Source organism: Danio rerio, chromosome 8 (genome assembly GCF_049306965.1).
Source record: "Danio rerio strain Tuebingen ecotype United States chromosome 8, GRCz12tu, whole genome shotgun sequence".
In the NCBI taxonomy this organism is placed as follows: domain Eukaryota; kingdom Metazoa; phylum Chordata; class Actinopteri; order Cypriniformes; family Danionidae; genus Danio; species Danio rerio.
Genome location: NC_133183.1, coordinates 54494872 through 54521554, shown reverse-complemented (window position 1 = coordinate 54521554; position 26683 = coordinate 54494872). Strand labels below are relative to the sequence as shown.

Genomic DNA, 26683 nt, shown 5'->3' with positions numbered 1-26683 from the left:
TTATTTTTTTCAATTTTTGTTTAATAGATAGAAGATTTTTTTCAACACATTTGTAAACATAATAGTTTTTATAACTCATTTCTAATAACTGATTTATTTCATCTTTGCCCTGATGACAGTAAAGAATATTTTACTAGATATTTTTCAAGACACTTCTATACAGCTTAAAATGACATTTAAAGGCTTAACTAGGTTAATCAGGCAGGTTAGGGTAATAAGGCAAGTTATTGTATAATGATCATTTGTTCTGTAGACTATTGAAAAAATATATAGCTTAAAGGGGCTAATAATTTTGTTTAAAAAAACGCTTTTATTCTAGCTGAAATAAAACAAATAATACTTTCTCCAGAAGAAAAATATTATTTGACATACTGTGAAAATTTCTTTGTTCTGTTAAGCATCATATGGGAAATATTTAAAAAAGAAAAACAAATTTAAAGCGGGGGCTAATAATTCTGACTTCAACTATACATCATAATTCTGTTGAGATTGGATGCTACTGCGATGAGGCTAACTAGCAAACTGCAACTATTTAGCTTTCATCACTAAACAATATTATGACCTACTTATATGGAGGTTAAAATTGACCTACTTATATGGAGGTATGTTTAATCTACAAAATACAACTGTATACTAGATCTATGTCAGTGTAGATCTATGTCAGTGGCTGTTGTTGGATAGAATTTTAAGTTAGATTACATTTTTTACTTAAGAGCTCCAGCACGGATTTTCCACTTTGATGCTGATAACAGAGCTCTCTGAAATGTACTTCAAATGGATCAGTCTTGCCTTGTTAACTGAAAAAAAGAAAAAAAAACACAATTCTGCTTTGCCTGCTATGTAGAATCCAGGCAACATATAATTCCAGGCTGAAATTAGTTTATAATTATGCTATGGATACCAGGCTAATGTGGAAATACAACTGGTCACAGCTTACTCACATCTTCCAGCTATCATGACATCACAGATTATCATCACTGATGATTTATATTCATGACCCTACTAAATAAGGTCAAAGCAGACCATTTCCTTCTAGGGGGAAGTCCAAGGGTTGTAAGCCGTATATAACTCATAGGTAGATATCAGAGAACAATTTAACATATTGTATCAATGCATTCTTTGTAACCATTAAGACAAGATTTAAATACATAAATTGAATACCTTTCTATTCACCACAGGCCCCATTGATCAACAGAATGAAGAGCTGAGAGCTATTATTAAAAAGATCTGGAAACGCACCAAACCCAAACTCCTAGATGAAGTTATACCTCCCCCTTCAGGTACAGTTTGCTAAGATTTTTTCTAGTAGACTTTATGTTTTGAATTTGGACTATATAACTTTATCTCTTACTTTTTTTATTCTCTGTCTATGTTCTAGGCAATGAAGTGACTGCAGGGAAGTTTTATGCCAGCTTTCTAATTCAGGACTACTTTAAAAAGTTTCGCAAGAGAAAGGAGAAAGAGAGGAAGAAGAAAGGCAAAGACAAATCAGCCTCTCTCCAGGTAAAGTAATATGGCAGTTGTCTATCTGTGTGGGACAGATTTTGCCTACAATGGATAACGAAAGCCTAATATACAGACATTGTAGGGAAAAATCAACCAAATTTTTATTATTATTTTTTATTATTATTCTTGGAGATTCATATACTGTAGAACAAACCTCACTGGTGAATGGCTTAAATACAAACAGCACGTCACATGCCTGTCCAGTGGCAGAAAAATACTGATACAGTACACTGCTTCTACAATAAAGCATGCAAACTGTATCACTCTGTTCCCAGAGAAGGTTTTTGACTCCCTAATAATTTCCTAGTACATCTAATCTGAAATTTTCCTGCAACAATTAAAACTCAAGCAGTTTTTTTTCCGGTCAAAACAGATGCCTACGAAAGTAGGGACAGAGTTTTGTATAACTGGACAGAAACACACTGACAAGGCAAATAAGATTAAGCAAAAGACACCATCTCTCCAGACTTCTGGGAATCAACTGATGATCTACTTAGACCCAGTTTACAATAAAACATTTTCGTTTTAAAACACCTAAGTTTTGCTACGGTTACGCCTTGCGTCCACACTACCCCAGAGTTTTCCAAGAACCGCCAACTTATCCAGCACATTTTTAAGCAGCGGATGCCCTTCCAGCCGCAATCCATCTCTGGGAATCATCCACACACACACACTTATACATTACGGACAATTTAGCCTACCCAATTCACCTGTACCACATGTCTTTAGACTGTGGGGGAAACCGGAGCACCTGGAGGGGTGCTCACACGAACGCAGGGAGAACATGCAAAATCCACACAGAAACTGAGCCTAGGATCGAACCAGCGACCTTCTTGCTGTGAGGCGACAGCACTACCTACTGCGCCACTGCATCCCCGATATAAGAAACTGCCTATTTTCATTTTGATATTAACAACTTAACAGACACCAAAAATGTGAGGCGTCGTGTAGCTGCATATTTATATGATCGTCATCTTCACTGTATGCATATTTATAACAAAATAGAGCCTATAAAATAATTGTCTCCTTTCATTTTCAATGAAAAATATGAAACACCCTCTCTCTTTTGCTGAATATCAGTTTTAATAATCAATAATGTCAATTATAAAAGTATAACATACAATAAATTTATAAAATATAGAAAACAAAGGCAAGCAATCAGTCAAATGTGCAGAATCTGTGTACGTGGTAACATGAATTAATATAATAACTTATCTTTGAGCTCAGACAAAACACGTTACCTGAGAGCAAGTAATAGATTCAAAAGACCAAAGTCGGGGAATGTGACGTTAGGTATAGACAACCAGATGAATTGAATATCACGTTTAACAAATACAGTATTGTGAGATTAGATCCAGTGGTTATCCTTGATAAACAGTTCGATGTGTGCAGCTCTCACCTGGGGTTTTGTACTCAAAGCCCCCGCTGACTGACTGGGGCTCAGACATGCGCAAACGCTGCAGCGCATGCTGCAGAATGTGTGTACGGTCACATGATGTGTATTTTCAGCAGTATAGTGTGGACAGAGATCTTTTCAGAAACACCAGGTGAAAGTACGGATGTGGATCGTTTTGATTATAGAACGTCGGTTTAATACTAAAACAAATTAGTGTAAATGGGGCCTTAAACAATTAACTGATGATCCTGTTGTCATTTAGATTTTCGACCCACCTCCATGAACACCTGCCAACTCCCTTCACACACTTCTGCTACACAACCTGGTCTCTGTATCTGTATGGAAGATGTATTTCAGAAACAAAAGATCAGAAAAGCTCTAGGCCCAGACAATGGTTCACCCTTCTGTCCAACACATTTGCAGAAAATCTGCCCAGATGTTCAATTAATCACAATAACATGCACCCAAATAATCTATTTTCAAAAGTCATTCAAGGCTATTGAATGGTTTTCTTTTGTAATTTTATAATGTGCATGAACAAAATAAACAACTAAACACTGACGTTCACATTTGAAAAATAGTATTATTTAGATTTTCAGACACAATAATCAAAATACAAAACTTTATTAATTACGTTAAACCTCATTTTTCTTAAACATCAAAATTTTTAAAACATGTAACAAAGGTTTCAAAACAAGCACCTTCTTTATGGTTAAATCATTAGGCTTCAAAATCAGATAAAAAAAAATCATTGCAGGTGCAACAAACCTATTCTTCTCACACTACAAGCCTAACGAACCACGCTTTGGCACATCTCTTCCAACCAGGCCAGGGCCGGCCAACTGAACCGCACCTGGGCCTGATTCGGAGCACTAACACTTTTCAAACAAACCGGTAAACGCGGTTAGGCATGGTTCGGATAGCATAGTGTGAGTGCACACTTAAGCACTGCTGGTTGCAGGCACACACAAAAGACACATTAATAGTGATATGGCGGTCTCAGTACGTGGTTCTTTATGTGGTGAGAATGTAACTGGTGTCTGCGTTGTTGCATTATTTTTTTTATCTTTTTAAGAAGACGGATATCAGTCATGACATTTTTGTCTTTTTTATCTGATAAGGCAAAGCACAGATTTTACAGTGTGGTTTTGCCCTTTTAGACAGTTGTCTCTCATTTACAATCAATCCAAAAAAGGGAGGAAGGAGAAAGAAGAACAGAGTGCTGATGAAATTTATTGAGGCTTCAGTTGATCTTTGCTGAAGTCAGTTGATGAGAGAGAAAGTAATTTTTGTTTTGGTCATGTGCATTTGATTTCAGACTGTAATGCAATTATTATAGTAATATCAAAAATATCATTGCGAGTATACAATATAAAATGATTAGCAGCACAATATATTGTACTTTCATGCTATGCAGATTTAACCTCAGTAGATTACAGGGTTTGAAATGACTTGATCTTTTATTTTCCAGGCTGGGTTACGCACATTACAGGATCTTGCCCCAGAGATGCGACTAGCTATGGCGATGGAGGATGAGGAAGCACTGGAGGGGGAGATGATGGAAGATGAGGAGTTCTTTAGGGTGAGTAAAATTAGTGGGCTCTCAATGCTAATTAATAGCATGCGAGATGTTACATGTTTCATTTACTTACATTCATTTAAACATTAACCTTTCACTTTAAAGATGTAGTCCACTACATTATCATAAATAACATTGTTGAATGTAAAGGCTGGTTTATACTTCTGCGTTGAGTGATTGCTGTAACCCATGGTGCATGACTTGCACATAGCCATGCATTTTTACTTCTGTACACTGTTTGTGTTGCTCTGCAGTAACACTTCCAAAACACTAGTTGGCAGTAAGCTTTTATGTTTCTCTGTGTCGAGTTTCATCACAAGCGTTTTGTTTTTTTCTGAATACTATCTTAATGTACAAGTAGCTAAAAGTTGCTTATTCAGAGGTGGAACCAGCGGACGTGCAACAACTTTAATAATAAAGTAGACACAAAACAAAAGTTTCCACCTGGTGCTCATTCACAGGACTCGACACTTGTAAACACTCGCTCCATCAGGCTCGCGGCTATCAGCGCCTCCCACACTCGTCACAGCTGGCAAGCTGACCAATCACAGATCTTGTGCTAAGCGTTGGTGGAATGTGTTGTTACATTTTTTGAGAGGTGCGAAGGTACATTATGCGATCGTGTTAAGGCTGCAACGGACCATACGTAAGTGCTTGACGCAGAGGTATAAATCTGCGTTAAGACGCTCAAAGTTCAATAAAAAGAGAGACATTGACGTTTACAGAATTAGCTTAGCAAAGCTTACAGCGAAGTTTGGGGACTACAAAAAATACATCCAGGTTAATTATGTCATAAACGCTTCAGGTTATGTGCATGCATGCCTGGAAATGTGCAATGAAGGGGTCACATAGGCACTGTTAGTAGCATTGAAAGCTAAAATGTAGTCTAAACACTGCTATTTTCACAGAGCTTGTTCTATTTCTGTATTTGGGCGTCCAAAAGACATGACACAAAGAGAGAAGTGACCTTTTACGTCGTGTTCAGCGCAAATGGCGCAAATCTCTGTTGCTCATTTGCAGGAAGACGATGAAGGCTCTCTCTTTGAGTCTAATAAGCCTTACATCCAAAAATAGAGTAAGGGTGTTTTTTTGGTGACATCGCTTTGACTCACGCTGAAAAAGGTGGACGTGAAACAACCGCATTCCTACGTCAAATTGCGATGGATCTCAAAACTGGTCCAATTAGTTCACTGTTTTTTTTATGTTGTTAAATTAAAAATAAAGGACTGGGTGTTATATCACCCCAATATGATGGTCTATACACTATACTTACACAAATGTCTGTCCAAACTGCTTGAAAGTAGATTTTTCACCATAGATGCCCTTTAAGTTAGGGGAACTTAATAAATGCCATAGGTCTTTTCACATAAAATGTCTCTTTCTTCAAGACTTCAAGACTAAAATTGCTAACATTATGTAACAGAAGAAAAACTGTTTAAATTGCACACAATATACAGTGCATTCAAGTTATTCTTTTTTTATTATTACAACCTTATTCCAAAATGAGTTATTTTAATATCATTTCCCTAAAAATTATATAAACATTTTCAAAATAAGTAAGTTTGATTTAAAAAAAATACATATGTATTTTCAGCCGTTGCTGAATATTTTGGTGAAGCACATTCAAAACCAATTACAAGCATCAAGTCTTATTGAGTATAATGCTTGGTACAGCTATTTTTGGCAGTGTTGGTGCACAGCCAGTTTCAGATCTCTTCAGAGAGTCACTCAAGGACAACACAAAAAGTGGGTCACACAAAATGTGAATCATTGTGAATACTTTCCTGGTGCTTTTTTAAGTTGCATGAGTCTCCAGAATGTTTCTTTGAAGTTTCAGATCAAAACCCAGCCAGTACACACATGTGGGGCCCAAATGGGTTTGACCTGGGTTGTTTAACTGTGGACCAGCCAGTTTTGTAAACAGTTTCCATGATGAAATTAACACTACATGCTCTGTTTACCACTGGTATTAAGATCTGTTTAATTCAATTGGATCACAAGTACACAAGGGAGACATTCATTTTTTATGTACTTTTGAATTTTCTGATAAGGGAAAGGTCATCTGTGTTTGGGTGTACTCTAAGCTTTCTCTGATATTTCAGCATAAAACCGCAAATAAGCTTGTGCCATTTTCATACTGTACAAAGAATCATGCATTTTTTTTGTAAATGTGTACAGTTTAAAGTCTAAATCCATTAAATACAGTTTATGAATACTTTGTTTTGAGTAATGTACATGAAATAGATAATCTTTTTCCTTTATTTTGACTGAACTCATAGACAGAATGTCTATTTTGCAAAATTAAGATGTACATACATTGTTTTCTTCATTTTAGTTCATTTAACAAATACTTGAAGTAATTGTATTTAATTTCTTCATCAAATCATTATGAAAAGAATCAGAGCTGTATATTTACATGAAAAAACAACACATATTTTGTTGCCTAAAATCACATCCAGTAGAATAACATTATTACAGTCGTTATTGAAGTTGAAGAAAACATTAACAGAACAGTATTTCAAAAACACAGCAAATTCATGGGCGCTGCTTGAGGTCTACTGTTTTATAAGAAAGGCAGCTATATTTGACCAGTTGTCTATTTTGTTGTAAAATACTTTTGAATCTGGAAAGTAATAGCAATTTGCTTTTTCCCTTTTTTTTTGCCTTATTCTAAAAGGTGTTATTTTTATTATTTTCCTACTGCTTTTACAAGCAATTCCACAACATGAAAGGCAAGGCAAGTTTAGTGAAAGTAGTGTGTTTGAAATCTTTGCTATTCATTATGAGAAAAGAATTGTAATAAATTAATTAATAAAATTTAAATCACTTAATTATTCACAGCATTTGCTCAATACTTGTTGTTGAAGTTCCTTTGGCAACCAATTATAAGCCTTAAAGTGATAATTCACCCAAAAATGAACATTTTCTCACCCTCAAGTGCTTATAAACCTTTGAGTTTTTTCTTTTGTTGATCACAAAAAGATATTTTGAAGAAATCTGAAAACTAGTAACATCAATTGCAGGAAAAAAGTCAATGGTAGAAGGTTTGCAATATCCTTCACAGTTTCTTATTTTGTTTTCAGCAGTTAAAAAAATACACATGAAGGGGTGGGGGGTGAATGATGACAGAATTCAGTCTTTTGTCAAATGTAATTAGAATGTTTTTAAACACTTTAACAGCATCACTAGTCTTACTGCAACTCCAGTTAATTTTGTTTTCCTTCACATCTGCAGAGTGACAGCGTCTTCAGTGATGTTCCTCCTACACCAACTATGTCCACCCCTAGAAGCACGCCTATGCCCCCACATCTGGATCAGACCACAGTAAACATCGAGCTTCCCCCAAGAATACGCAATGGAAGCTTAATGCTGGAGGAAGCCCTGTTGGACTCCCGTCCAGCCTCTGCCCTATCTGAAAATGAAGTGATAGTTGAACAGCCTAACAGGTTGTCTCCCTTACCCAGCAAGTGGACCTCCAGTCACAGTAAACTTACCCCATTGTGGATACTGAATACCAACCCAAGACAAGGAGCACAGTAAGATATAAGACAAAACAATACAATTATACTTGTATGATTAGAAGCCACTGTACTTTAGTTCCAATTTTATTTTTGCTTGAAGGAGATCTACAAATAATATGGATTTTTACTACAAACTAGAATTTAATTTATTACATTCATATCAACGTTACAGTCATGATCTTCAGTTAATTTCTTTTATATCACTACATTTCGCAAACTATAGTGCCTTATAGTAACCACTTCAAAATATTCCACAACATACTGTATTTTAAAGTCTGATAACTTAACTTGTGGTTACATCCATGAATATGAGCACTGTATAAATACAGTACAGCTTTCTTTGTTTCTTGCAACACTATCCACCAGTCGAAACAGGAACCTCTGAGGAAACTTGGAGTCTCATACACTTTCGAGCTGAAAACTGCATAACAATTTTGTGAGCAAGTGGTCTTTAAAGTTCCACTGTGCTTTCATCTAGCAGAATGACTACAGCTGATTTCGTGTGATGAATGATTTAGCTGCGACTTGTGATCTTATGTGTTCATGTGTAGTACTGGTGTCTCTTTTTATAAGGAAATATTTTTATTACTACCCCTTCACACTTTCAAGGGCCAAGGTTGAGGTGTAGGAGTAGGTGTAGGGTTAGGGTACAACATAGAACTGGGATTGGACCTTAGGCCGTACTCACACTAGGTACAGTTGCCTCGAACCGGGCCAAAGCACGCTTGTCCCCCCACCCGTCTCCCCCAACGGCCTGCACTCACACCACAAATGGGCCTCGGCACGCTTGCGTCATCGCTGCTGTGCTTTTCAGTGAGAAGCGCTCTCTCACTCAGCAGCACAGTGGAGATTTCTCTAGTTATATCGTTTCAGTAGTTTATTATGCAGTGACATGCAGTCAAATATTTCGCCAAACAGTCCTTAGGGATGCGGTGACACGCAGTCAGATATTTTGCCGAACAGATCCGCCACTTTTGGCGCTCAAAAACAATCATAATGCTCTCGTGCTGGAGGAATGAGGAGGTCTGCTGAAGGTGCACAGGTGTCGTGCAGTGAGTTCTCGTCTTTAATAAACTACGGCAGTTTGCATTCACTGAACAGTAAGAGTGATTAATAAATCCATATGAAACAACCCCTTAAAAGTCACGTCTCACTTTCAGTTTCGGGCTTTGGCGCGTTTTGCACTCACACACAAGTGTACCGCGCCAAAGCCCAAGTGAACCGCGCTCAGGCCAACCTCTTCCAACCGGGCCAGGGCCGGCCAAGTGAACCGTGCTGGAGCCCGATTCAGCCCACTCACACTTCTCAAACGATCCGGGAAACGGGCCTGGGCACGGTACAGATGGCATAGTGTGAGTAGGCCCTGAGTCTATAGACCTTTTTCTTGGAACGCAAAATTACCCATTATGCTTTGCGTGTATGCGCAAGGAGAATGCGAAGAACTTCCAGTCGGCAGCTAATGCGTGTAAACAGTCACATATGGACAGCTTTGAAACGATAGTTTTAATCTATTTACCTGCTTTTATCCTCTTTGAACTAATACTGTTGTCCATCAGCACCACTTTCTGGACTAATCATTAAAAGAAATGCGATCTAATAGGATGGAAAACAGCTGCTGTGAGGCATTTTCCCCTGGTTGTCAGACGCCATCTTCTGCAGTTTAAATGAAGCCTTGTCATCGCTAAAGTCAACATTTTCTCTTTATTTCAAATATATAACCAGCCCAAACAAATGTAATTCACCAAAATGTTTGACACACACACACACGTAGCCTGTACTGTGCCACTGACACACTGATTTAATAACAGTGACAAAGTGAAAATATAGGCTAGTGTCATTTCGAAATGACAGAAAAACACAAACCCGTGGTGAATACAACACACGAAATAAAACACAAACGGCTCGCGATTAGAGTTAACAGCAAATCAGTCAGCAGAGTATCAATAACAGACTTTTATTGGTCATTTTTGTAAATTGCACGATTTTCCTACCTGCTAAGTTTCATGCCAGTACTCTGGTTTGCTCTCTCTCTCTCTCTCTCTGTGTGTGTGTGTGTGTGTGTGTGTGCGTGTGTATTTCTGACGCGCTTGAACCACATGTGACAGATTATAACGGCTTTAACAGACACATTTCTAAGTTGTGTGTCACAAAAACACTCTGTTATCCATTAAAAACGTTATTTGAACCCCATTTTCGGTGTGCAAATTACCAGTTGTATACGCTGTAAACGGAAATTTTTAGCATTCTACCGGAAGACGCTGGTCGCTATGGCGCCCTCCGTGCAGCAGCCATGAAAAAGGTCTATAATGGCTTAATTAGCATATAGCCACTGAGTCTGAAAGATGTTTTAGGCTATTTTGATTGAAGGATGCGGTATTTAGTCAACTTAACAAATCCAGGTTACAATTGGCTAACTCAAGTTTAACTAATTGCCAGTGCCTGTAATGGGCATGTATATTTATAACTCATTTAATAAACTGCCATCATTTACTTACACACAAGTAGTTCCAAGCCTGTACAATAGAATTTGTTCTGCTGAACAAAAAGGAATATATTTTCATAATGTGGGAAACAGAAAAGTTCTGCAGCACCAGTTAACTTATTATAATAGTATTTTTCACCAATCATGGTAGTCAGTTGTGCCCCATAATGGCTTATATATAAAGTTAAAAAATATTAATAAAACTTATGCAATCTGCACTCTGAAATAAAAGTAAAAGACTGCCACCTGGTGGTTCAAAGAGAAAATTTATTGATATGAACTTTTTAGATGCAAACACATTATATTCACAATATTCGACTTAAAAAAAGGATAATAAAAATGCAGTCATGCACGTGTCTTGATCACTAATATGCTGGTGATTGATACCTTTACCGATATCAAAATGCTTTTTTGATGCAAAATTTATTGATACAGTTATTCTTTACACTGATTAAAAAACATGAGTAGGGCTAGGCTACTATAATAAAGAAAATCTTTTCTAAATGTAAAACTAAATACATTGATATGCATTGAAATACATGATGAATACTCTTGACACATGAAAGTGTAAAGCCTGCAGCCCACAACTAACGTGGAAAGTTATTGCGTGTCATATTTAACAAACCGTTTACTGTGAATTTTATGTTATGGATGTCCTATGGATAATTGAATATTAATCAGATGATGTCATTACGCTGCTGTGCGGTCAGCCAATCGTTGCATTGCTGATCATGATTTCGAGAATCGACAGATCAGTCCTTCAGAACACACGCAGCGATCTCAGACCAGTTCATCCAGACATTTTAATCTGATTCGCAAACTTGTAGCGAGAGATCAATTATCAAGATGAACAGATCCAGGATCTGTCAAATAATTTTAGATCATTTAAGTGAGGTACGAAGTAATGGACCCCTGCTCTCAGCTGGTCTATTGAACAGTCAACTTTAGTTCCTCAAAAAAGCAACGCGCCAGCAATGCGCCTTAACACACCTCTATTTTAGACCAGAACACCCATGAGTCCACAAAAGTGGTGCAAATGGGTTTGCTATTTAAACAACGTGGCGGAAGACGGAAAAATCAAGGTTGCGTTGGTCTCAAAATAGCAACATGTCTTGGAAACACGTTTTGCGCCTTATTGCGCCAGGTCTATAATAGGGCCCTAAATGACATTGATCCCACATACTTCCTTAATATGCTTAATAACAATTACTTTATAGTTAGGGTGTTGAAAGAATGGTGCTGAGAACATTTTCTGTAAAAAATATGAGGACATTTAAACTGTTTCTTCATCATACGATACATCTCAGCAAAGTAGAGGGCAATACACACATTATGCAAATCTACATAAAACATACAACAGTCATTTAATAAAAGGAAGAGAAACTGGTACCGAATCCTGTTGTAAATGAAGCACGATTGATGTGATATTGTTCCAATATTGATTCGAAGGCAAATAATGCTTTATTTGTGTTATCAAAAGTCATACTTCCATGAAGAAGAATGTCCTTTCAGTTGTTTGTTGAGCAGGTATTTGTAGAACTTAGAAAAATTCCACCAAAAGTAGGAAACATGACAACAAATTTTTACCAGATTTTTTGAGATCTCGTCATAAAATTTTTCATATTTCAGGAATGACAGCACTGGAGTTTGTGTCTATCCACCTTCCCCATCTCCGGATGTAGCCATGCAAAATGGACAAGTCACAGAAGGGGATGTCGTTCCAGGAGGACATGGAGGAGCAACTATGGGAGGAGTCATGGAAGCGGGAGTTGTCCATGGGGTAGCAACAGATGGAGTAGTCCATGGGGGATCAATCATAGGAGAAGAAGTAGTCATGGGAGGAGGAGTCACAGAATTGACATACACTGCAGACCAAGGTGGTGTGGGCAGTGGGGACCCTCAGACTGCAGTCTTACCTGAACAGTAAGTTGGAAATGTTTGATACAAATTATGTTTTTAAACGAAATCAGTTTGTTAGAATCGCAGTTTTTGGAGTTTGCAACAGCTCACCAAGGTGAAATTTCTGGAAAAAGTTTTGCTTTAGCTGGTAAAAAACTTAAAACTACCATTGGTTCAAGACAGAGCATGTGCAGTTGAAATTAGCAAACAGATTCACACTGGCTGTTACCTTTAAAAGGCAGCATAACATAAGGCATACAGGCAGAGTGATAACCCACAACACAGACAGAAACCCTTTAAATCCCAAACAAATACAGATTAAGTCATAATTATTAGCCCCCCTGAATTTTTACCCCCCTGTTTATTTTTTGTCCCCAATTTCTGTTTAATGGAGAAAAAAAACACATTTCTAAACATAATAGTTTTACTAACTCATTTCTAATAACTGGTTTATTTTATCTTTACCATGATGACAGTACATAATATTTTACTACATATTTTTCAAGACACTTCTATACAGCCTAAAGTGACATTTAAAGGCTTAACTAGATTAATTAAGTTAATCAGGCAGGTTAGGGTAATTAGGCAAGTCATTGTATAACGATGGTTTGTTTTGTAGACTATGAAAAAAATATAGCTTAAAGGGGCTAATAATTTTGTCCTTAAAATTATGTTTGAAAAAGTAATAGCTGCTTTTTAAACGAAATAAAACAAATAAGAATTTCTTTGTAAGAAAAAAAAAATATTAGACAAACTGTGAAAATTTATTTGCTTTTCTAAACATCATTTGGGAAATATTTAAAAAAATAAAATAAAATAAAGGGAGGCTAATAATTCTGACTTCAACTGTATATAACAATATCATTACATACATAAAACACATAAAAATCACTTCAGTAATTTCAACATTTACTCAGAATTTGGATCATAGCCTAAGATGAAATTGGCTGAAATATTATGGAATATATGAAGAGTTTAGATGCAAAAGCCGCTAAACGCCACTTCCGCCAAAATGAGATAATGACATTGAGTGAACGCTTTAGGCACGTAATACACCATCAACAAATATATTTGCTTCTAATCATCTAAATGCCAGCGTCAGCCCATTTAGAAAAAACAGTTTGTTGGCAAAAGCTGCTAAACGCCACTTGCCTTTGACTGCAAAAGCCACTATATCCCGAGACCCAACCAGAGAGCGGGAATCGAATCATGTTTTCAACTGATACGCCGGCCTTTATGAGGAGACTGTTTTATTCCGCTTTTGATTTTAAAAGACAGAGTTTGAACTGGATGAGACTGTCCGACTGTTAGTAAATGGCAAATGAAAAAGTCCCTTACCTCAAAACTCTGTGCATTATAAGAAAAAGAAAACACAATGTACAGTCGAAAGTGTAACATACATTCATAAAACTTTTTTGCACAGCGACGCTACTTTGAATGAGTTCAAGTTACTATACATTAAATGGCAACTGCGTTTCACAAAAGACAGATTTAAGATGCCATTCTTTTATGCCATTTGAATGCTATGAAGATAAACAAGAGACCAAGACCTTAAGTATGGTGAGAAGGAATGAATGACAGCTTCTAATATTGTCTGAGAGGCATCCCCTTTAAGCCCAGTAGGCCTACCTTGTGTTTTATTTGCTAATGTAGGCTATTTTTAAAAGATAAATATAGTGTATAAAACTATACATTATTTAAATGACTTTATATTACCTTCACGTCTGATAAGCTTTTTTATGGACAATGCACAGATATTGATGTTTCATAATGTTTTTACACTATATTATTTGAATCTATCAAACTTAGTTTACAATGTTTGCAATGTTTACACTGCTCTACATTAAATCTAAACATAAATATTAGTAATGACAACAGATTGTTAAGATTTAATTAAAGTCAGTTTTAATGTTATTGATTAATGCACTTACTTGACAGATTTCATTTATTCAATTTTTTCCTCTGCTTTTCCCCTGGTTTGTTACAGCGGAATGAACCGCATCTTGTCAAATTTATTTATTTTAAATTTCAGAAGGTTTGTGTAATGGGTTTTATGTTTGGTAAAATAATTTCTAATTGCATCTTTAGCGATTTTCCAACTAATTACACTGTCTTGTCCCAATAGGTGAATTTAGAGGGTTTTGCATAAAAAACACTGGTGGAATTAGCTACTTTTGACGCAAAAGAAAATCGACCTTGTTAAAAACCAAAGAATTGTCTAAAGTAACATTTTAAAAAGGGTATTTTATTTACTAGCTAATAGCTAATATCTAGCTAGGTAACTATTATCTAGCTAACTAGCTAATTTCATTGCCTAAAAATGAAACTTCTGAACCTATTTATAGGAGCCTGATAGAAATGCTTTTGCATCTGAACTCTTGATATAATCCAAACCTGTTTAGCTTTATTTCTTCTAGACAAATACAGATGTTTTTAATGAAAATTATATGTTTAGTTTGCATCATTTTACTTAATATTTTGGTGAATAGTGTTTGCTTTAGTTGGAATCTCGACCCTTGACTTTTAAACATTATTAATGCTCAGCTTTATTAATGCTTTTCTTCTGTCTTTTTTTTTTTACTGGACTAGTCTGCTGTATCAGAACGGCAGGCACTTTTTTCCAGGGGTTTCAGTACAGCGTAACCGCTACTACGTCATCGGGTGGGCGTGGCCTATCTGTGAATTTGCATAGGTCACGGATCATGCGCAGATTGTGAAAACAGCCGTTAGATTCAGATACCTGTACGTATTCGCAGGGGTTTCGTGTCAAATGCCTTTTATATGCAGTACTAAATAGCTGTCCTGATCGCAGGTGTTTCATGTGAAGTCAGTATGTTATATTAAACAAATTAACTTAAGATACCTCTCAGATTACATTAATACTGTTATAACTTAAGATACCTGTCCCGATCCTATGGCTTTTGTGTCAAATACTTTATATATCATATACAGTAGCATCAGATACCTGTCCTGATGCCAGGGGTTTCATGTATAATTACTTTTATATTAGTTAACATCAGATACCTGTCCTGATGCCAGGGGTTTCATGTATGATCACTTTTATATTATATACAGTAACATCAGATACCTGTCCTGATCCCAGGTGTTTCATGTATGATCACTTTTATATTATATACAGTAACATCAGATACCTGTCCTGATCCCAGGGGTTTCATGTATGATCACTTTTATATACAGTAACATCAGATACCTGTCCTGATCCCAGGGGTTTCATGTATGATCACTTTTATATACAGTAACATCAGATACCTGTCCTGATCCCAGGGGTTACATGTATGATCACTTTTATATTATATACAGTAACATCAGATACCTGTCCTGATCCCAGGGGTTACATGTATGATCACTTTTATATTATATACAGTAACATCAGATACCTGTCCTGATCCCAGGGGTTTCATGTATGATCACTTTTATATACAGTAACATCAGATACCTGTCCTGATCTCAGGTGTTTCATGTATGATCACTTTTATATTATATACAGTAACATCAGATACCTGTCCTGATCCCAGGGGTTTCATGTATGATCACTTTTATATATATTAACATCAAATACCTGTCCTGATCCCAGGGGTTACATGTATGATCACTTTTATATTATATACAGTAACATCAGATACCTGTCCTGATCCCAGGGGTTTCATGTATGATCACTTTTATATTAGTTGACATCAGATACCTGTCCTGATCCCAGGTGTTTTGTGTATGATGACTTTAAATAAAAATAGAAAATAAATATGAGTTATGTTAATTAACTAAGATCGAGAAAGAAAAATTAACCACGATTTATTACAGAAAATGTGGTATTTATTTGTTTAAACATGACTGAATACCATATTTTAAACTACAAAAACACGGTTAACCTTACCACAACCATTATTATTTGGTTTAAAATGGAAGTACAAAAGCCCAGAGACAGTAAAACGGATTAAAACGAGGTCAGCTGTTCTTGCTAATGAAATCTTTAAAATATAACATTATAACAACAAAAAAATAACCTGTATGATTGTTTTTTTCCTTCGTTATCCACCGCGGTAGGTTCTTTATCCATAATCATCCTGTTTGAAATGACCGCGCTAAAAAAGAACCTGTACTGCGCATGATCGGTGACCTCTCAGTATTGTTTTATTTTTAAGGGGGCGTTTCCCAAACAGCGACCTAGCCACGCCCATTTTACGTCGTGGTAATGAAACCCCTGGAATTTAGTGCATGCCGTATCGGAACAGGAGACACATTATAAACAAACAGATGGCCAACCAAAAAGTAACTCAGGGTTATACAAAAGTGGCCAACACAAAAAACACACATTCCTGATATGCGAGTTCCATCTCACACTAAATACACTACAAATATATGATATAAAAACAGCACTACAGCATTCTAAAGAGGGTGATCGGCTTAGATTGCCATTTACCCATTTAAAAATGATTTGATGGGCTGTAGAAATGACATTGTTTTTTATCCTCTAGGGCAGTGGTTCTCAAACTTTTTTCATCAAGTACCACCTTAGGAAAAAAATTGTCTCTCCAAGTACCACCAAAATGAGCAGTATTGACATACAGTAGCGTAGTAGGCCCAGTAAAGCAGCTACAACTCTGCAAAGTTAAAAATAAACGTGGCAGATTACCTCAGAAATATAGGCTATTTGTCATATTGGCATATTATATACATAATTTTTCATAAATTCTGAAATGTGTATAGCATGTACCTGACATTTCATTCCTCCGCGTACCACTAGAAGGAAGCCTGCATACCACAGTTTGAGAACCACTGCTCTAGGGGATTCTGTCGCCATCTTGTGGATGAACAACATCAAGTCTTTGCTCTGCTCAATGACAGGCTGATAGCCACTGACGCGCTGTCTCTCAGAAGTATAAATATTTAAAATAGGCACTATCCTTATAAATAATCTGCATAGTTGCAATTTAAACAACTACATTCTCAACTAAAAAAGCCTCAAAAGTACATGATGTTGTCTATTATCCAGCAACAATATTTGTCAAACTGTAGAGTGTTCTCTCCTTGTTGCTGTATGTGGGCGTAGTAATACACAAGGGTAAAGGGTTAAGAGGCTGGATGAGTGCTGTTACTGGCAGAATATCACACGGCTATCAACCAATCAGATTCAAGAACCAGACAGAACTAATTTAAGATTAATTAATTAACTCCAGACTTTTGAAATAATAAACAATAATGTTTTCCAAAGATAGGTCTCTTCATCATCACCTCAGGTATGCACTACTTTCTAAATATTCCATCAGCCTGTTGTCAATTATTATTATATTAATTACTAAGAACCACGGTTATAGGTAAAAATCTAATGTAACTGATGAAAATAACCTTTTTCTCTTCAGTCAAGGTATTGTTTTGTAAAGATCAACGACCACTAGCATGCATTATAATGCCTCATTGCACATATAGCTGTGAATTATCCATTGCATACAGTATACAGTAAATAAATGGGATGTACAATAACTTGACTGCACTAGTTGTTTGCAAATTCCAGGGCAAATAAGTTAACTCATATGGTCCTTAACATGATTTAAACAACATGTGGAATACTTTACAAATGATCTCATATATAAATATTTGTGGTTGTTTTAACAGACAGTGGTTTCCTGAAGTTCCGCCAACACAAGCTGTAGTACCTGATAGGACCACTGAATGTGTGGCTCCAGTTCAGCCCATCAACCTTAACGGCAATGGTTACCAAGGAAACATCCAAGATGCTGGCAACTACAATGGCAGTTTCCCTGGAAATGGCTACAATGGGAATGGTACCAATGGAACTGATTATCCAGGCAATCGTTGCTCCAGTAACGGTTATAGCACCAATGGCTACAATGGTAATGGTTACAATAGTAATGGATTCAATGGTAATGGATACAACAATAATGAATACAGTGGCAATGGTTTTGCTGCACGGCGAAGAATGCTTCCCCCAACACCATTAGGTAAAACTACCTATTATTTCTGCACCCAAAAAAATAATAAAAAAGAAATAAAACTTGACCCTAATATTAACCTTTCTTTTCCTGTTTTATGTTAGGCCGGAAGCCAAACTTTAACATTCAGTGTTTGCGAAGGCAGGGCAGTAATGAGGATCTCCCAGTCCCTGGCACATATCATCAAAACTCCCCACCCTGCAGGGCTCGCGCTCAGATAACACAGGTATTCTCCAAAATTTTTACTCTCAAAAAAAAAAAAATAATAATAAAATATTAAACGGTCAAGTGACATTTTGTCAAATATAAGATCTGTTGTAATCATACTATTGGATTTCTACTAAAAATCTTATTGACTCTGCTCAACAGACACACAACAGCTTTGACTCACGACGGAGCAGCATTTCCTCTGGGATTTCTTCAGCTTCTTGGGCTAACAACCAGGCTAGACGGGGTCGCCTCCTCTATGCGCCCCTCATTTTGGTGAACGAGGTGGGGGGCACTCAGGCAATGTGGAGTGACACCAATGGCAGCACCACTCTTCCAGCATCAGCACGTCCGGGGTGGCTTGGTAGTGCAATGGCAGGTGTGCCCCAGCAGCCTCGAGCATACACTACTCTCAGGGTGCCATCGCAAAACAGCCCTGGATATATAGAGAGAGGAAGCGCTGACAGTCTTGTGGAATCGGTATGAGCTTTTTAAATGATCTTGTCTGAAAATAAATAATAGTGATTGTTTTTTTGTTTTTTTAGTAATTAGGATTTTTATTTTTGTACAGTGGCCGTCTTTGAACACAGGCCTAACTAGACAATGGTGTTACAATAGTAACATCCAGATAAGCCTGTCTCCACCAACCTTATTTCCCCAAGTAGGACATGTACTAGATTAACATCTATGTTGATCCTGGAACAACAATCCAATCAGGCAATCAGAATTAAGGGATAGGTTTATCATTTTTGTTACCTTTAGGCTTACGGTTAAATTTATGCACTTCTACATTATAGTTATCCAACTATTATTCTCCTATGATTTTGGGAATAATTTGCTGCTATAGTTTGGTTTAGGGGTGGGGAATAGGTATGGATTACATTTTTGAACAAAAATGATGTTCCATGATCAACATAGATGTTAATCCAGGATTGCATCGTTAGCAAAATCATGAAGTGCTTACAACTTACAACTTTTACCATAGAGCAAATCGACTTTGAAAGAGACAAATGTACAAGAAACTTTTTTGTTTAAGATGTTTTTTTTCTTTTTTTGTTATGATGTTTAAAAACATTCTCTGCCAATATTTAGAGCATAAAAAGAATTAACAATACAGTATATAGTTATGTCGTTATTTTTGTTTGAAAATGTGTAATTTTACTCTTTGTTGTGATTGCCAGTGGAGTTGTCTGTAGTTTGTGGCAATCGCCAACGGGGTTTCCTATATGGGAGATTACCGCTAAACGAACTCCAACTCCCAGAAGCGCTTGGGCTCATCAACACCTGCAACAGCTGACAATAATCCGAACACATGCACACAGACACAGCTGCTGCTCATCTACACTAATTACGAAACTATATTAGGGGTGGGCAAACTTGATCCTGGAGGGCTGATGTCCTGCACATTTTAGCTCCAACTCTGATCAAACACACCTGCTTAGGCTGCGGTCAGATTAGAGTTTGAGCATGAGATATTCTGTCGTGCGGCGCTGCGAAAAGGAGCGGGATTAAACAAGTTTATTAGACATTTAAAAAAGCAAGCGATTGCTCCATTTTAAATTTCTGTTCAGAGAGGTCATGTTTTGATCCTCAATTGGTCTCACGCAGTCAAGTGATGCGATTTTGCAGGACAAAGTTCACCAAGCTTGAACTTTGCACCGCAGCAACCTGCAAAACTTGACGCATGACCTTGCGTTTCCGATCTGACGCATTCGCATGCGTATGAATGGAAGTCTATGGGAGAAAAAGCCCATTGTGACCGCAGCTTAATAGATAATTAGTGATCTTGGAGACACTGATTAGCATGTTCAGGTGTGTTTGATTAGAGTTGGAGCTAAACTATGCAGGACATTTTGCCCACCCCTGATCTATATACACACCTCACCTTTATCCACACATGGCTGAGTCTGGTTTCAGTACAAACATTACTAAGAGTTTTCCTGGTTGGTTTTCTCTGTGTTTTGATTCTTGCTCTGTTTCCGGTTTTGATTCTTTGCCACATAGTCTGACCTTTCGCCTGCATATTGACCTCATCTTTTGAATTACCCGTATGATACTGTTTTGCTCCTGTTTATTAATCTTGCCTGTACGGCCATGATTAGTAAACTGCATTTGGATCCACAAGTCTGCTCTCAGCGTCTGCTTCACAACAGACTTGCGGATCCAAATGCAGTTTAATAATTATTTGAGACAACTCCACTGGCAATCACAACACTCTTGCATAACCTTTATGTAATTTTTGGGGAAGAGTTAACTTGTATAATATCTACATAAAGACTGTTTGGCACAGGCTATAAAACCTTCCCACATTTCATGAATGTTCTTTTAAAACAGCACAAAATTATGTTCATCTGAAGCTGCCGTTATAATCGTAAACATGTTTTAATGAACAAATTTCATAAAGTTTTATTGAACAAAAAAACATTGTAAAAACAATGTAAAAAACTAACAATGTATAAAGTTTTTGGGCTAATGTTCTAAGAACATTTTTTAAAGGCTGCTTAATATTGAACATTACTGAAAGAAAAGTTGTTCTGTTACGGCAGAGCAGAGTGATAGTAAAAAAGTTGAGAATACTCAAATGATTTGAGGAAAGTGATTCACTCAGTTTATTTAATTAATGGGAAATTGACAACTAAATGAATTGAATTCACTGAATTCACTTAAATGTTTAATTACAGATAAATGAAATGTTTAAGTACAGGTAACTTAAAATGAGTAATAGACTAAGGGCTCTATTTTGACGGTCCATGCGCAGAGCGCAAAACGCAGAGTGCAAAACGCAGGGCGCAAACGCTTTCAGGGCGTGTCAGAACGCACTTTTGCTAATTTAAGGACAGGAAAATCGGCTTTGCGCCGCGGCGCATAGTCTAAAAGGGTTGAGTTTATTTTCTTAATGAGTTATAGGTGTGTTTTGGGAATAAACCAATTAGAGTCTCATCTCCCATTCCCTTTAAAAGCCAGCTGCGTCGCGCCATAAGCGCATTCGCTATTTACAGGACGTAAAGTAAGTCTTAGTGGAAAAAATGAGCATTTCACTAGCAAACAGTTAACAGTTAACAGTTTTTTTTAACAGAAAACTGTTGAACAGAGCATCTACTGCGTGAGAATGAGAGATAATGGATATACTTTCACTTTCACTCTTGGATAGGGAAGCCTTTACGCACAGACATCAATTAGTCTATAAATAAATAATTGCGTTTGTTAAGCGCAAATATTGGTTTCAAAACTATTTCTAAATTCAGTTCTAATTTCCAGCAAACGAATAAATGAATAATAATAGCAAAATGTGCTCAAAAACCTGGGTTATATCCTAAAACACATGCTGTGCCCCATATGGTCTAAAACCTGACAGGTGGGCAAATCTAAGCTTGTATTTAATAAAACAAATATAAATATGGATATAATAAATAATATTGCTAATAATAATAACATTATACAAAAGCAAATTGTTATGAATGAACTGAAAAAAGCCTCCCGAGACATAAAAGCAGTGATTTTTCATATTTATGTAGGCTAGAAAATATGTTTTGTAATATTTGAATCCTTTATATGTATATCCTATATCTATTCTTATTATATCCTATACATATATCCTTAATATTTACAGTTTTTCATATGTAAAGATATTTGCCTATTGCTCTCTTGTGCGTATTAAGCAACAAGTGTGTAAGCGAGGTACAACTCTGCGCCGAAGTTTAGAGCGGGTTTGTTTTGGTCTAATGAAAAATCTATTTTAGTTTCTCAAAATAGCAACGCGCCAGCAGTGCGCCACAGAACGCCTTCCTTTTTAGACCAGAACGCCTATGGGCGCACATATGAGCGCTAATGCATTTGCTATTTAAACAGCGTAGCCCAACGCCTCAAAGCGACTCTTGCGCCAAGCTGAAACTACCAAAAGACTATTGCGCTGCGCCTTGCGCCACATTGCGCTGGGTGTATGATAGGGCCCTAAACTTCCAAATTGTCAGCTTTTATATTCTTTACTTACTCCCAGCATTTATATCAAAGTTGATACTTAGCCGCACCATGTTGGTGTTTCATAACATCTAATTTTTACGAGGTGGGTCATAAGGTCAACAACCCCCAAGCTGGAGGACCAGGACATACGAACATACACTACAAACAATTTAGCTTACCTAATTTACCTATTCCAGAGATGGGTTGTGGCTGGAAGGGCATCCGCTGCGTAAAAACTTGCTGGATAAGTTGGCGGTTCATTCCGCTGTGGCGACCCCGGATTAATAAAGGGACTAAGCCGACAAGAAAATGAATGAATGAGGATAATTCACCTATAGCACATGCTTTTGGACTTGTAGAGAAAACTGAAGCATCTGGAGGAAACCCTCGTCAACCCAGCCGAAGCTCGAAACAGCAACCTTCTTGCTGTCAGGCGATCGTGGTACCCACTGCGCCACCATGACACCCATGCTGGTATATCAGTTAAGAAAAATGTATATGAGCATTTAAATATCTACTTACTAATTTGGTTCAGGTAGTGCCTCTGTCCTGCTGCGCTTCAGCAAAATTCAGCTTCACAAGCAAAATGACCAACTTGTGTCATATAACATATATCCACCAATCAGCGCGGTTGTCAAGGCAGATTTTTGAGCGCAACCAATCATTTGAAACAGGCACAAGGTGAATCGTTTAAAGAAATAAAAATGTTAGGTTCAGTGAACTTAATTTATTAATTATTACTTAAATATTCATTTAAAGTTTTTTGCTGCCTAATGGGGTGTTGCGGTGGCGCAGTGGGCAGCACAATTGCATCACAGCAAAAAGGTTGCTGTTTTGAGCCTTGGCTAGGTCAGTTGGCATTGCTTGTTCTCCTTGTGTTCGCCTGGGTTTTTTTCTGGGTGCTCCGGTTTCCTCCACAAGTCTAGACATGGCTTATAGGGTAATTGAATAAGCTAAGTTGGCTGTAGTGTATGTGTGTGATTGAGTGTGTATTTCCCAGTGATGGGTTGCAGATAGATGGGCATTCGCTGCGTAAAACGTGCTGGATAAGTTGCCGTTTCATTCTGCTGAGGCGACCCAAGATTAATAAAGGGACCAAGCCGAAAAGAAAATGAATGAAATAATTAATGATACTGCCTAATGAGTTAGTTAAACACACCTGTTTAGGTTTTTAATGCCAAAACTTGTCATTTAAGTAATGTCAAGTTATATTAGCTTAATATATTTAGTAATGTCAACAGCAGGGTTTACAGTGCAATTTACCTATATGGAAGTGGTTTTGAGTCTCTTTGTGCTCAGTCATATCCTTGTTAGCTATTTTCAAAAGTTTTAGTTTGTCCCCTAATGTGGCTGGTGCAGAAAAATGGGTCATTTGAATTCTCTGTCAGACATGTACAGGGCAGTTCTTTTGTTCTGAAATGCTCTAATGGCATTGAGCAGGCTTTTGGAAGCTTATCTCTTCCAGGAAACTGCATGCTGAAAGTGCTCAGGCAACAGGCAATGTCAGATAGCTGTCTTCCAGCTTTGGCTTCTGTTTTCCTTTGCTGTCCAGGAAAGTGTGAATCTTATGAAGACGACCATTTTGGTGCATCAGTAAATCACCATACTCTGTGTCAGAGTCCTACATGAGTTGTCTGAATTGTCTGTGGTTCTGTGCTGAACCTTCAGTGATAAAACACAGTGCTGGTGACACTGGTGGCAATTTTCATAGAGCTGGTCACTCTCGTGTATTAAAGGGCCATGAAACCCCCTCGTTTTAGCAGGGTGTTTTCACACCTCTACTTTGGAAAAAGTCAGAAAAGTGGGTGTGTCCAGCTCTGTTTAGGGGGGAGTGTCGGAGGAAGAAAAGAGGCATGGTGTGGGAGTGTATTTGGGCACGCGCGAGTTTCAGAGTCAAAATACACAGACAGGAGAAAGTGATGGTGTTTAACCTACATGGACATCTGTAGTCGAATTATTTGCCAAATTATTAAATGTTGGACTTTAACTGCAGTTTGGCTCTTTCATTCAGGGAATTCATTCATGCCCCTCGCGACAAACGAGATATTTGATTCGAGAAACTGCTGTAAGCGTGTATTTTTCATGCAATGTTTGATACCGCACGGCGAATGAGAGAAAAAAAACCTCCGCATTTCCCTGAAACTTAGATGCACACGGCAGGTAGCGTCAGAAAGCCGCATGTGTTATTCCGGTCACTAAATGCGATAAAAACCCTACACGAGGTTAAAGTTTGGTTGTGATGCTAACGTGTTTACACTCAGTGACTCTGTGCAATAGTTAACTTAGTTCGATACGAGCAAACTGAATAAACAAAGAGCACTGGTCGCTCACTTACCAAATCTGTAGAGACAGGACAATCACCAGTAACTAGAGCCGCGTCTTTATGAAGAGAATACTACAAACGAATCCAGATCTCAGCGTTTGGAAATGAGAACAGCTCTCAGGTAAACAATAATCCTCCTTAGACACGTAAGTTATTGTTGTCGAGCGTCGCGTACAGTTTAATCCACACGTGACTCCAGCTGCACTCTCACAGAGAGAAAATGAAAACAAAACTTAACGGCAGCAAACTATAAAAGCAACACTTCACGCTTGTTTTGCCAACACAACGTGGCGTCTCTGTCGTAAAAACACTGTGACAGTAATGAATATTAATGAAGTTGCACAATAGAGCGCGCTGATTGGTTTGAACCAAGCCTTACTCATGCATTAATGCATCTCACTGTAAGACGTAATAAGACACACTCTGGCACAGACGCCCAGTCTGCACGCTGGAATACAACGCTATTATGTCATGACCGTGACGCAGCTTCAAAAATTTGTTTCAAACCGGAAGTACGAATTTGCTTGAATTACCGCAAAAACAACCAATTTACACTTTTTAGTGAAATATATGTGTCCTAATAGTGTTTATAGCAGTGTGGGACACATATACGACTGTCAACAGCTCAAAAAATGTGTTTTGGTGTTTCGTGACCCTTTAACAGATGTTTTTAATCCACCTCATTATGGTGGAACTTTATCATTTTAATTCTTTTATTTATTAGGTTGGAAAACAATTCTAAAAATATTGCCTTGAACTGTATGTATAAAAAGGCCTAGGCAAATTTTTTGTCATCCTTTTTGTCCTCAAATTGTCTAAGATCAAAAATAGGACCGTCTCTGTGCAACATCTGGTCTGACATTCGTTTTGTCTTGTGGTTTTTCCCTGTCTTTTAGATTCTGATTTCTGAAGGCTTGGGTCTATATGCCAAAGACCGCAAATTTGTTGACTTCGCAAAACGGGAGATTGCAGATGCCTGTCAAATGACTGTTGATGAAATGGAGAACGCCGCAACTGACCTTTTATGTAGAGGAAGGGCAGGGCAACCAACCGGACGCTTCGATGAGGATCTGTCTGATGAGATGAACTGTGTGATCTCGTACTAAATGAGCTTCAGTTTGATGCACAGGGAAGAAGTAAATTGTGAGTGTGATGTCATCAAAAACATTGACTTATTCATTTACTGAGCTCAGTTTGAAAGATGTAGTAATAGTTATATTCATTTCGAACAATAGACATGAGGAACATGTGATAACCACATAAACCCAATTGTTCATTTTCTTTTTTTATGGAAAAAAACTTTGGGAAAATATGAGATGATGCCAATGTTGGGTATGTATACAACACTTTCATATATTATATGTATGTTAATTATTACCTTACAGAGGAAAAAACACATTTGCTTCGGATGTGGTCAAATGTTAAAATGAAGCAGATGGTTTTGGATTATTTGTTAATGTGACATTACCATTACAAAATACATGATATGATATAATATGATAATATATATTAAAGCATGTTTTCCTATTGATATATGCTACATAGCCACTATATGAGCATTACTTTGAATATTACTTTGTACATAACATCTTTGACCAGTTTTCCGTTCTGATTGTAAAACGGAAATATTTTCTGTGCAGCTGCTTTGAAACAATATTTATTGTAAAAAAATAAACTTAAAAGTTTAATAGAATTTGTCTGTGCACATATTTGAAATTGGTTTGTGGAAGCCCTCTGTTGTTTGCTGTTTGGTAAATTTGCAGCCACCATATTTGTAGGTGCATGACAAAAGACATTTTTATTCATTTTTTAGATATAATCAAACTCTAACAGGCTAGGCA

The 26683-nt window shown here is 37.2% G+C and overlaps 2 protein-coding genes across 3 annotated transcripts in view; one reads left to right on the top strand and one right to left on the bottom strand.

Moving 5' to 3' along the window:
• The window catches only part of cacna1fa (calcium channel, voltage-dependent, L type, alpha 1F subunit a), a 67187-nt gene extending 40654 nt beyond the window's left edge, over positions 1-26533 (top strand). For both annotated transcript variants that reach the window (XM_021478483.3, XM_073911111.1), the window contains 9 exons: positions 1179-1280; positions 1379-1503; positions 4374-4484; positions 7716-8017; positions 12114-12407; positions 18015-18361; positions 18457-18578; positions 18722-19039; positions 25739-26533. In XM_021478483.3, the coding sequence (XP_021334158.2) occupies positions 1179-1280; positions 1379-1503; positions 4374-4484; positions 7716-8017; positions 12114-12407; positions 18015-18361; positions 18457-18578; positions 18722-19039; positions 25739-25948 (1931 nt within the window). In that variant the 3' untranslated portion in view covers positions 25949-26533. The remainder of the gene's footprint in view (positions 1-1178; positions 1281-1378; positions 1504-4373; positions 4485-7715; positions 8018-12113; positions 12408-18014; positions 18362-18456; positions 18579-18721; positions 19040-25738) is intronic.
• Positions 1-26683, bottom strand: part of grk5l (G protein-coupled receptor kinase 5 like) — an 821722-nt gene that overhangs the window by 613846 nt on the left and 181193 nt on the right. The gene's annotated exons all lie outside the window — the stretch shown is intronic.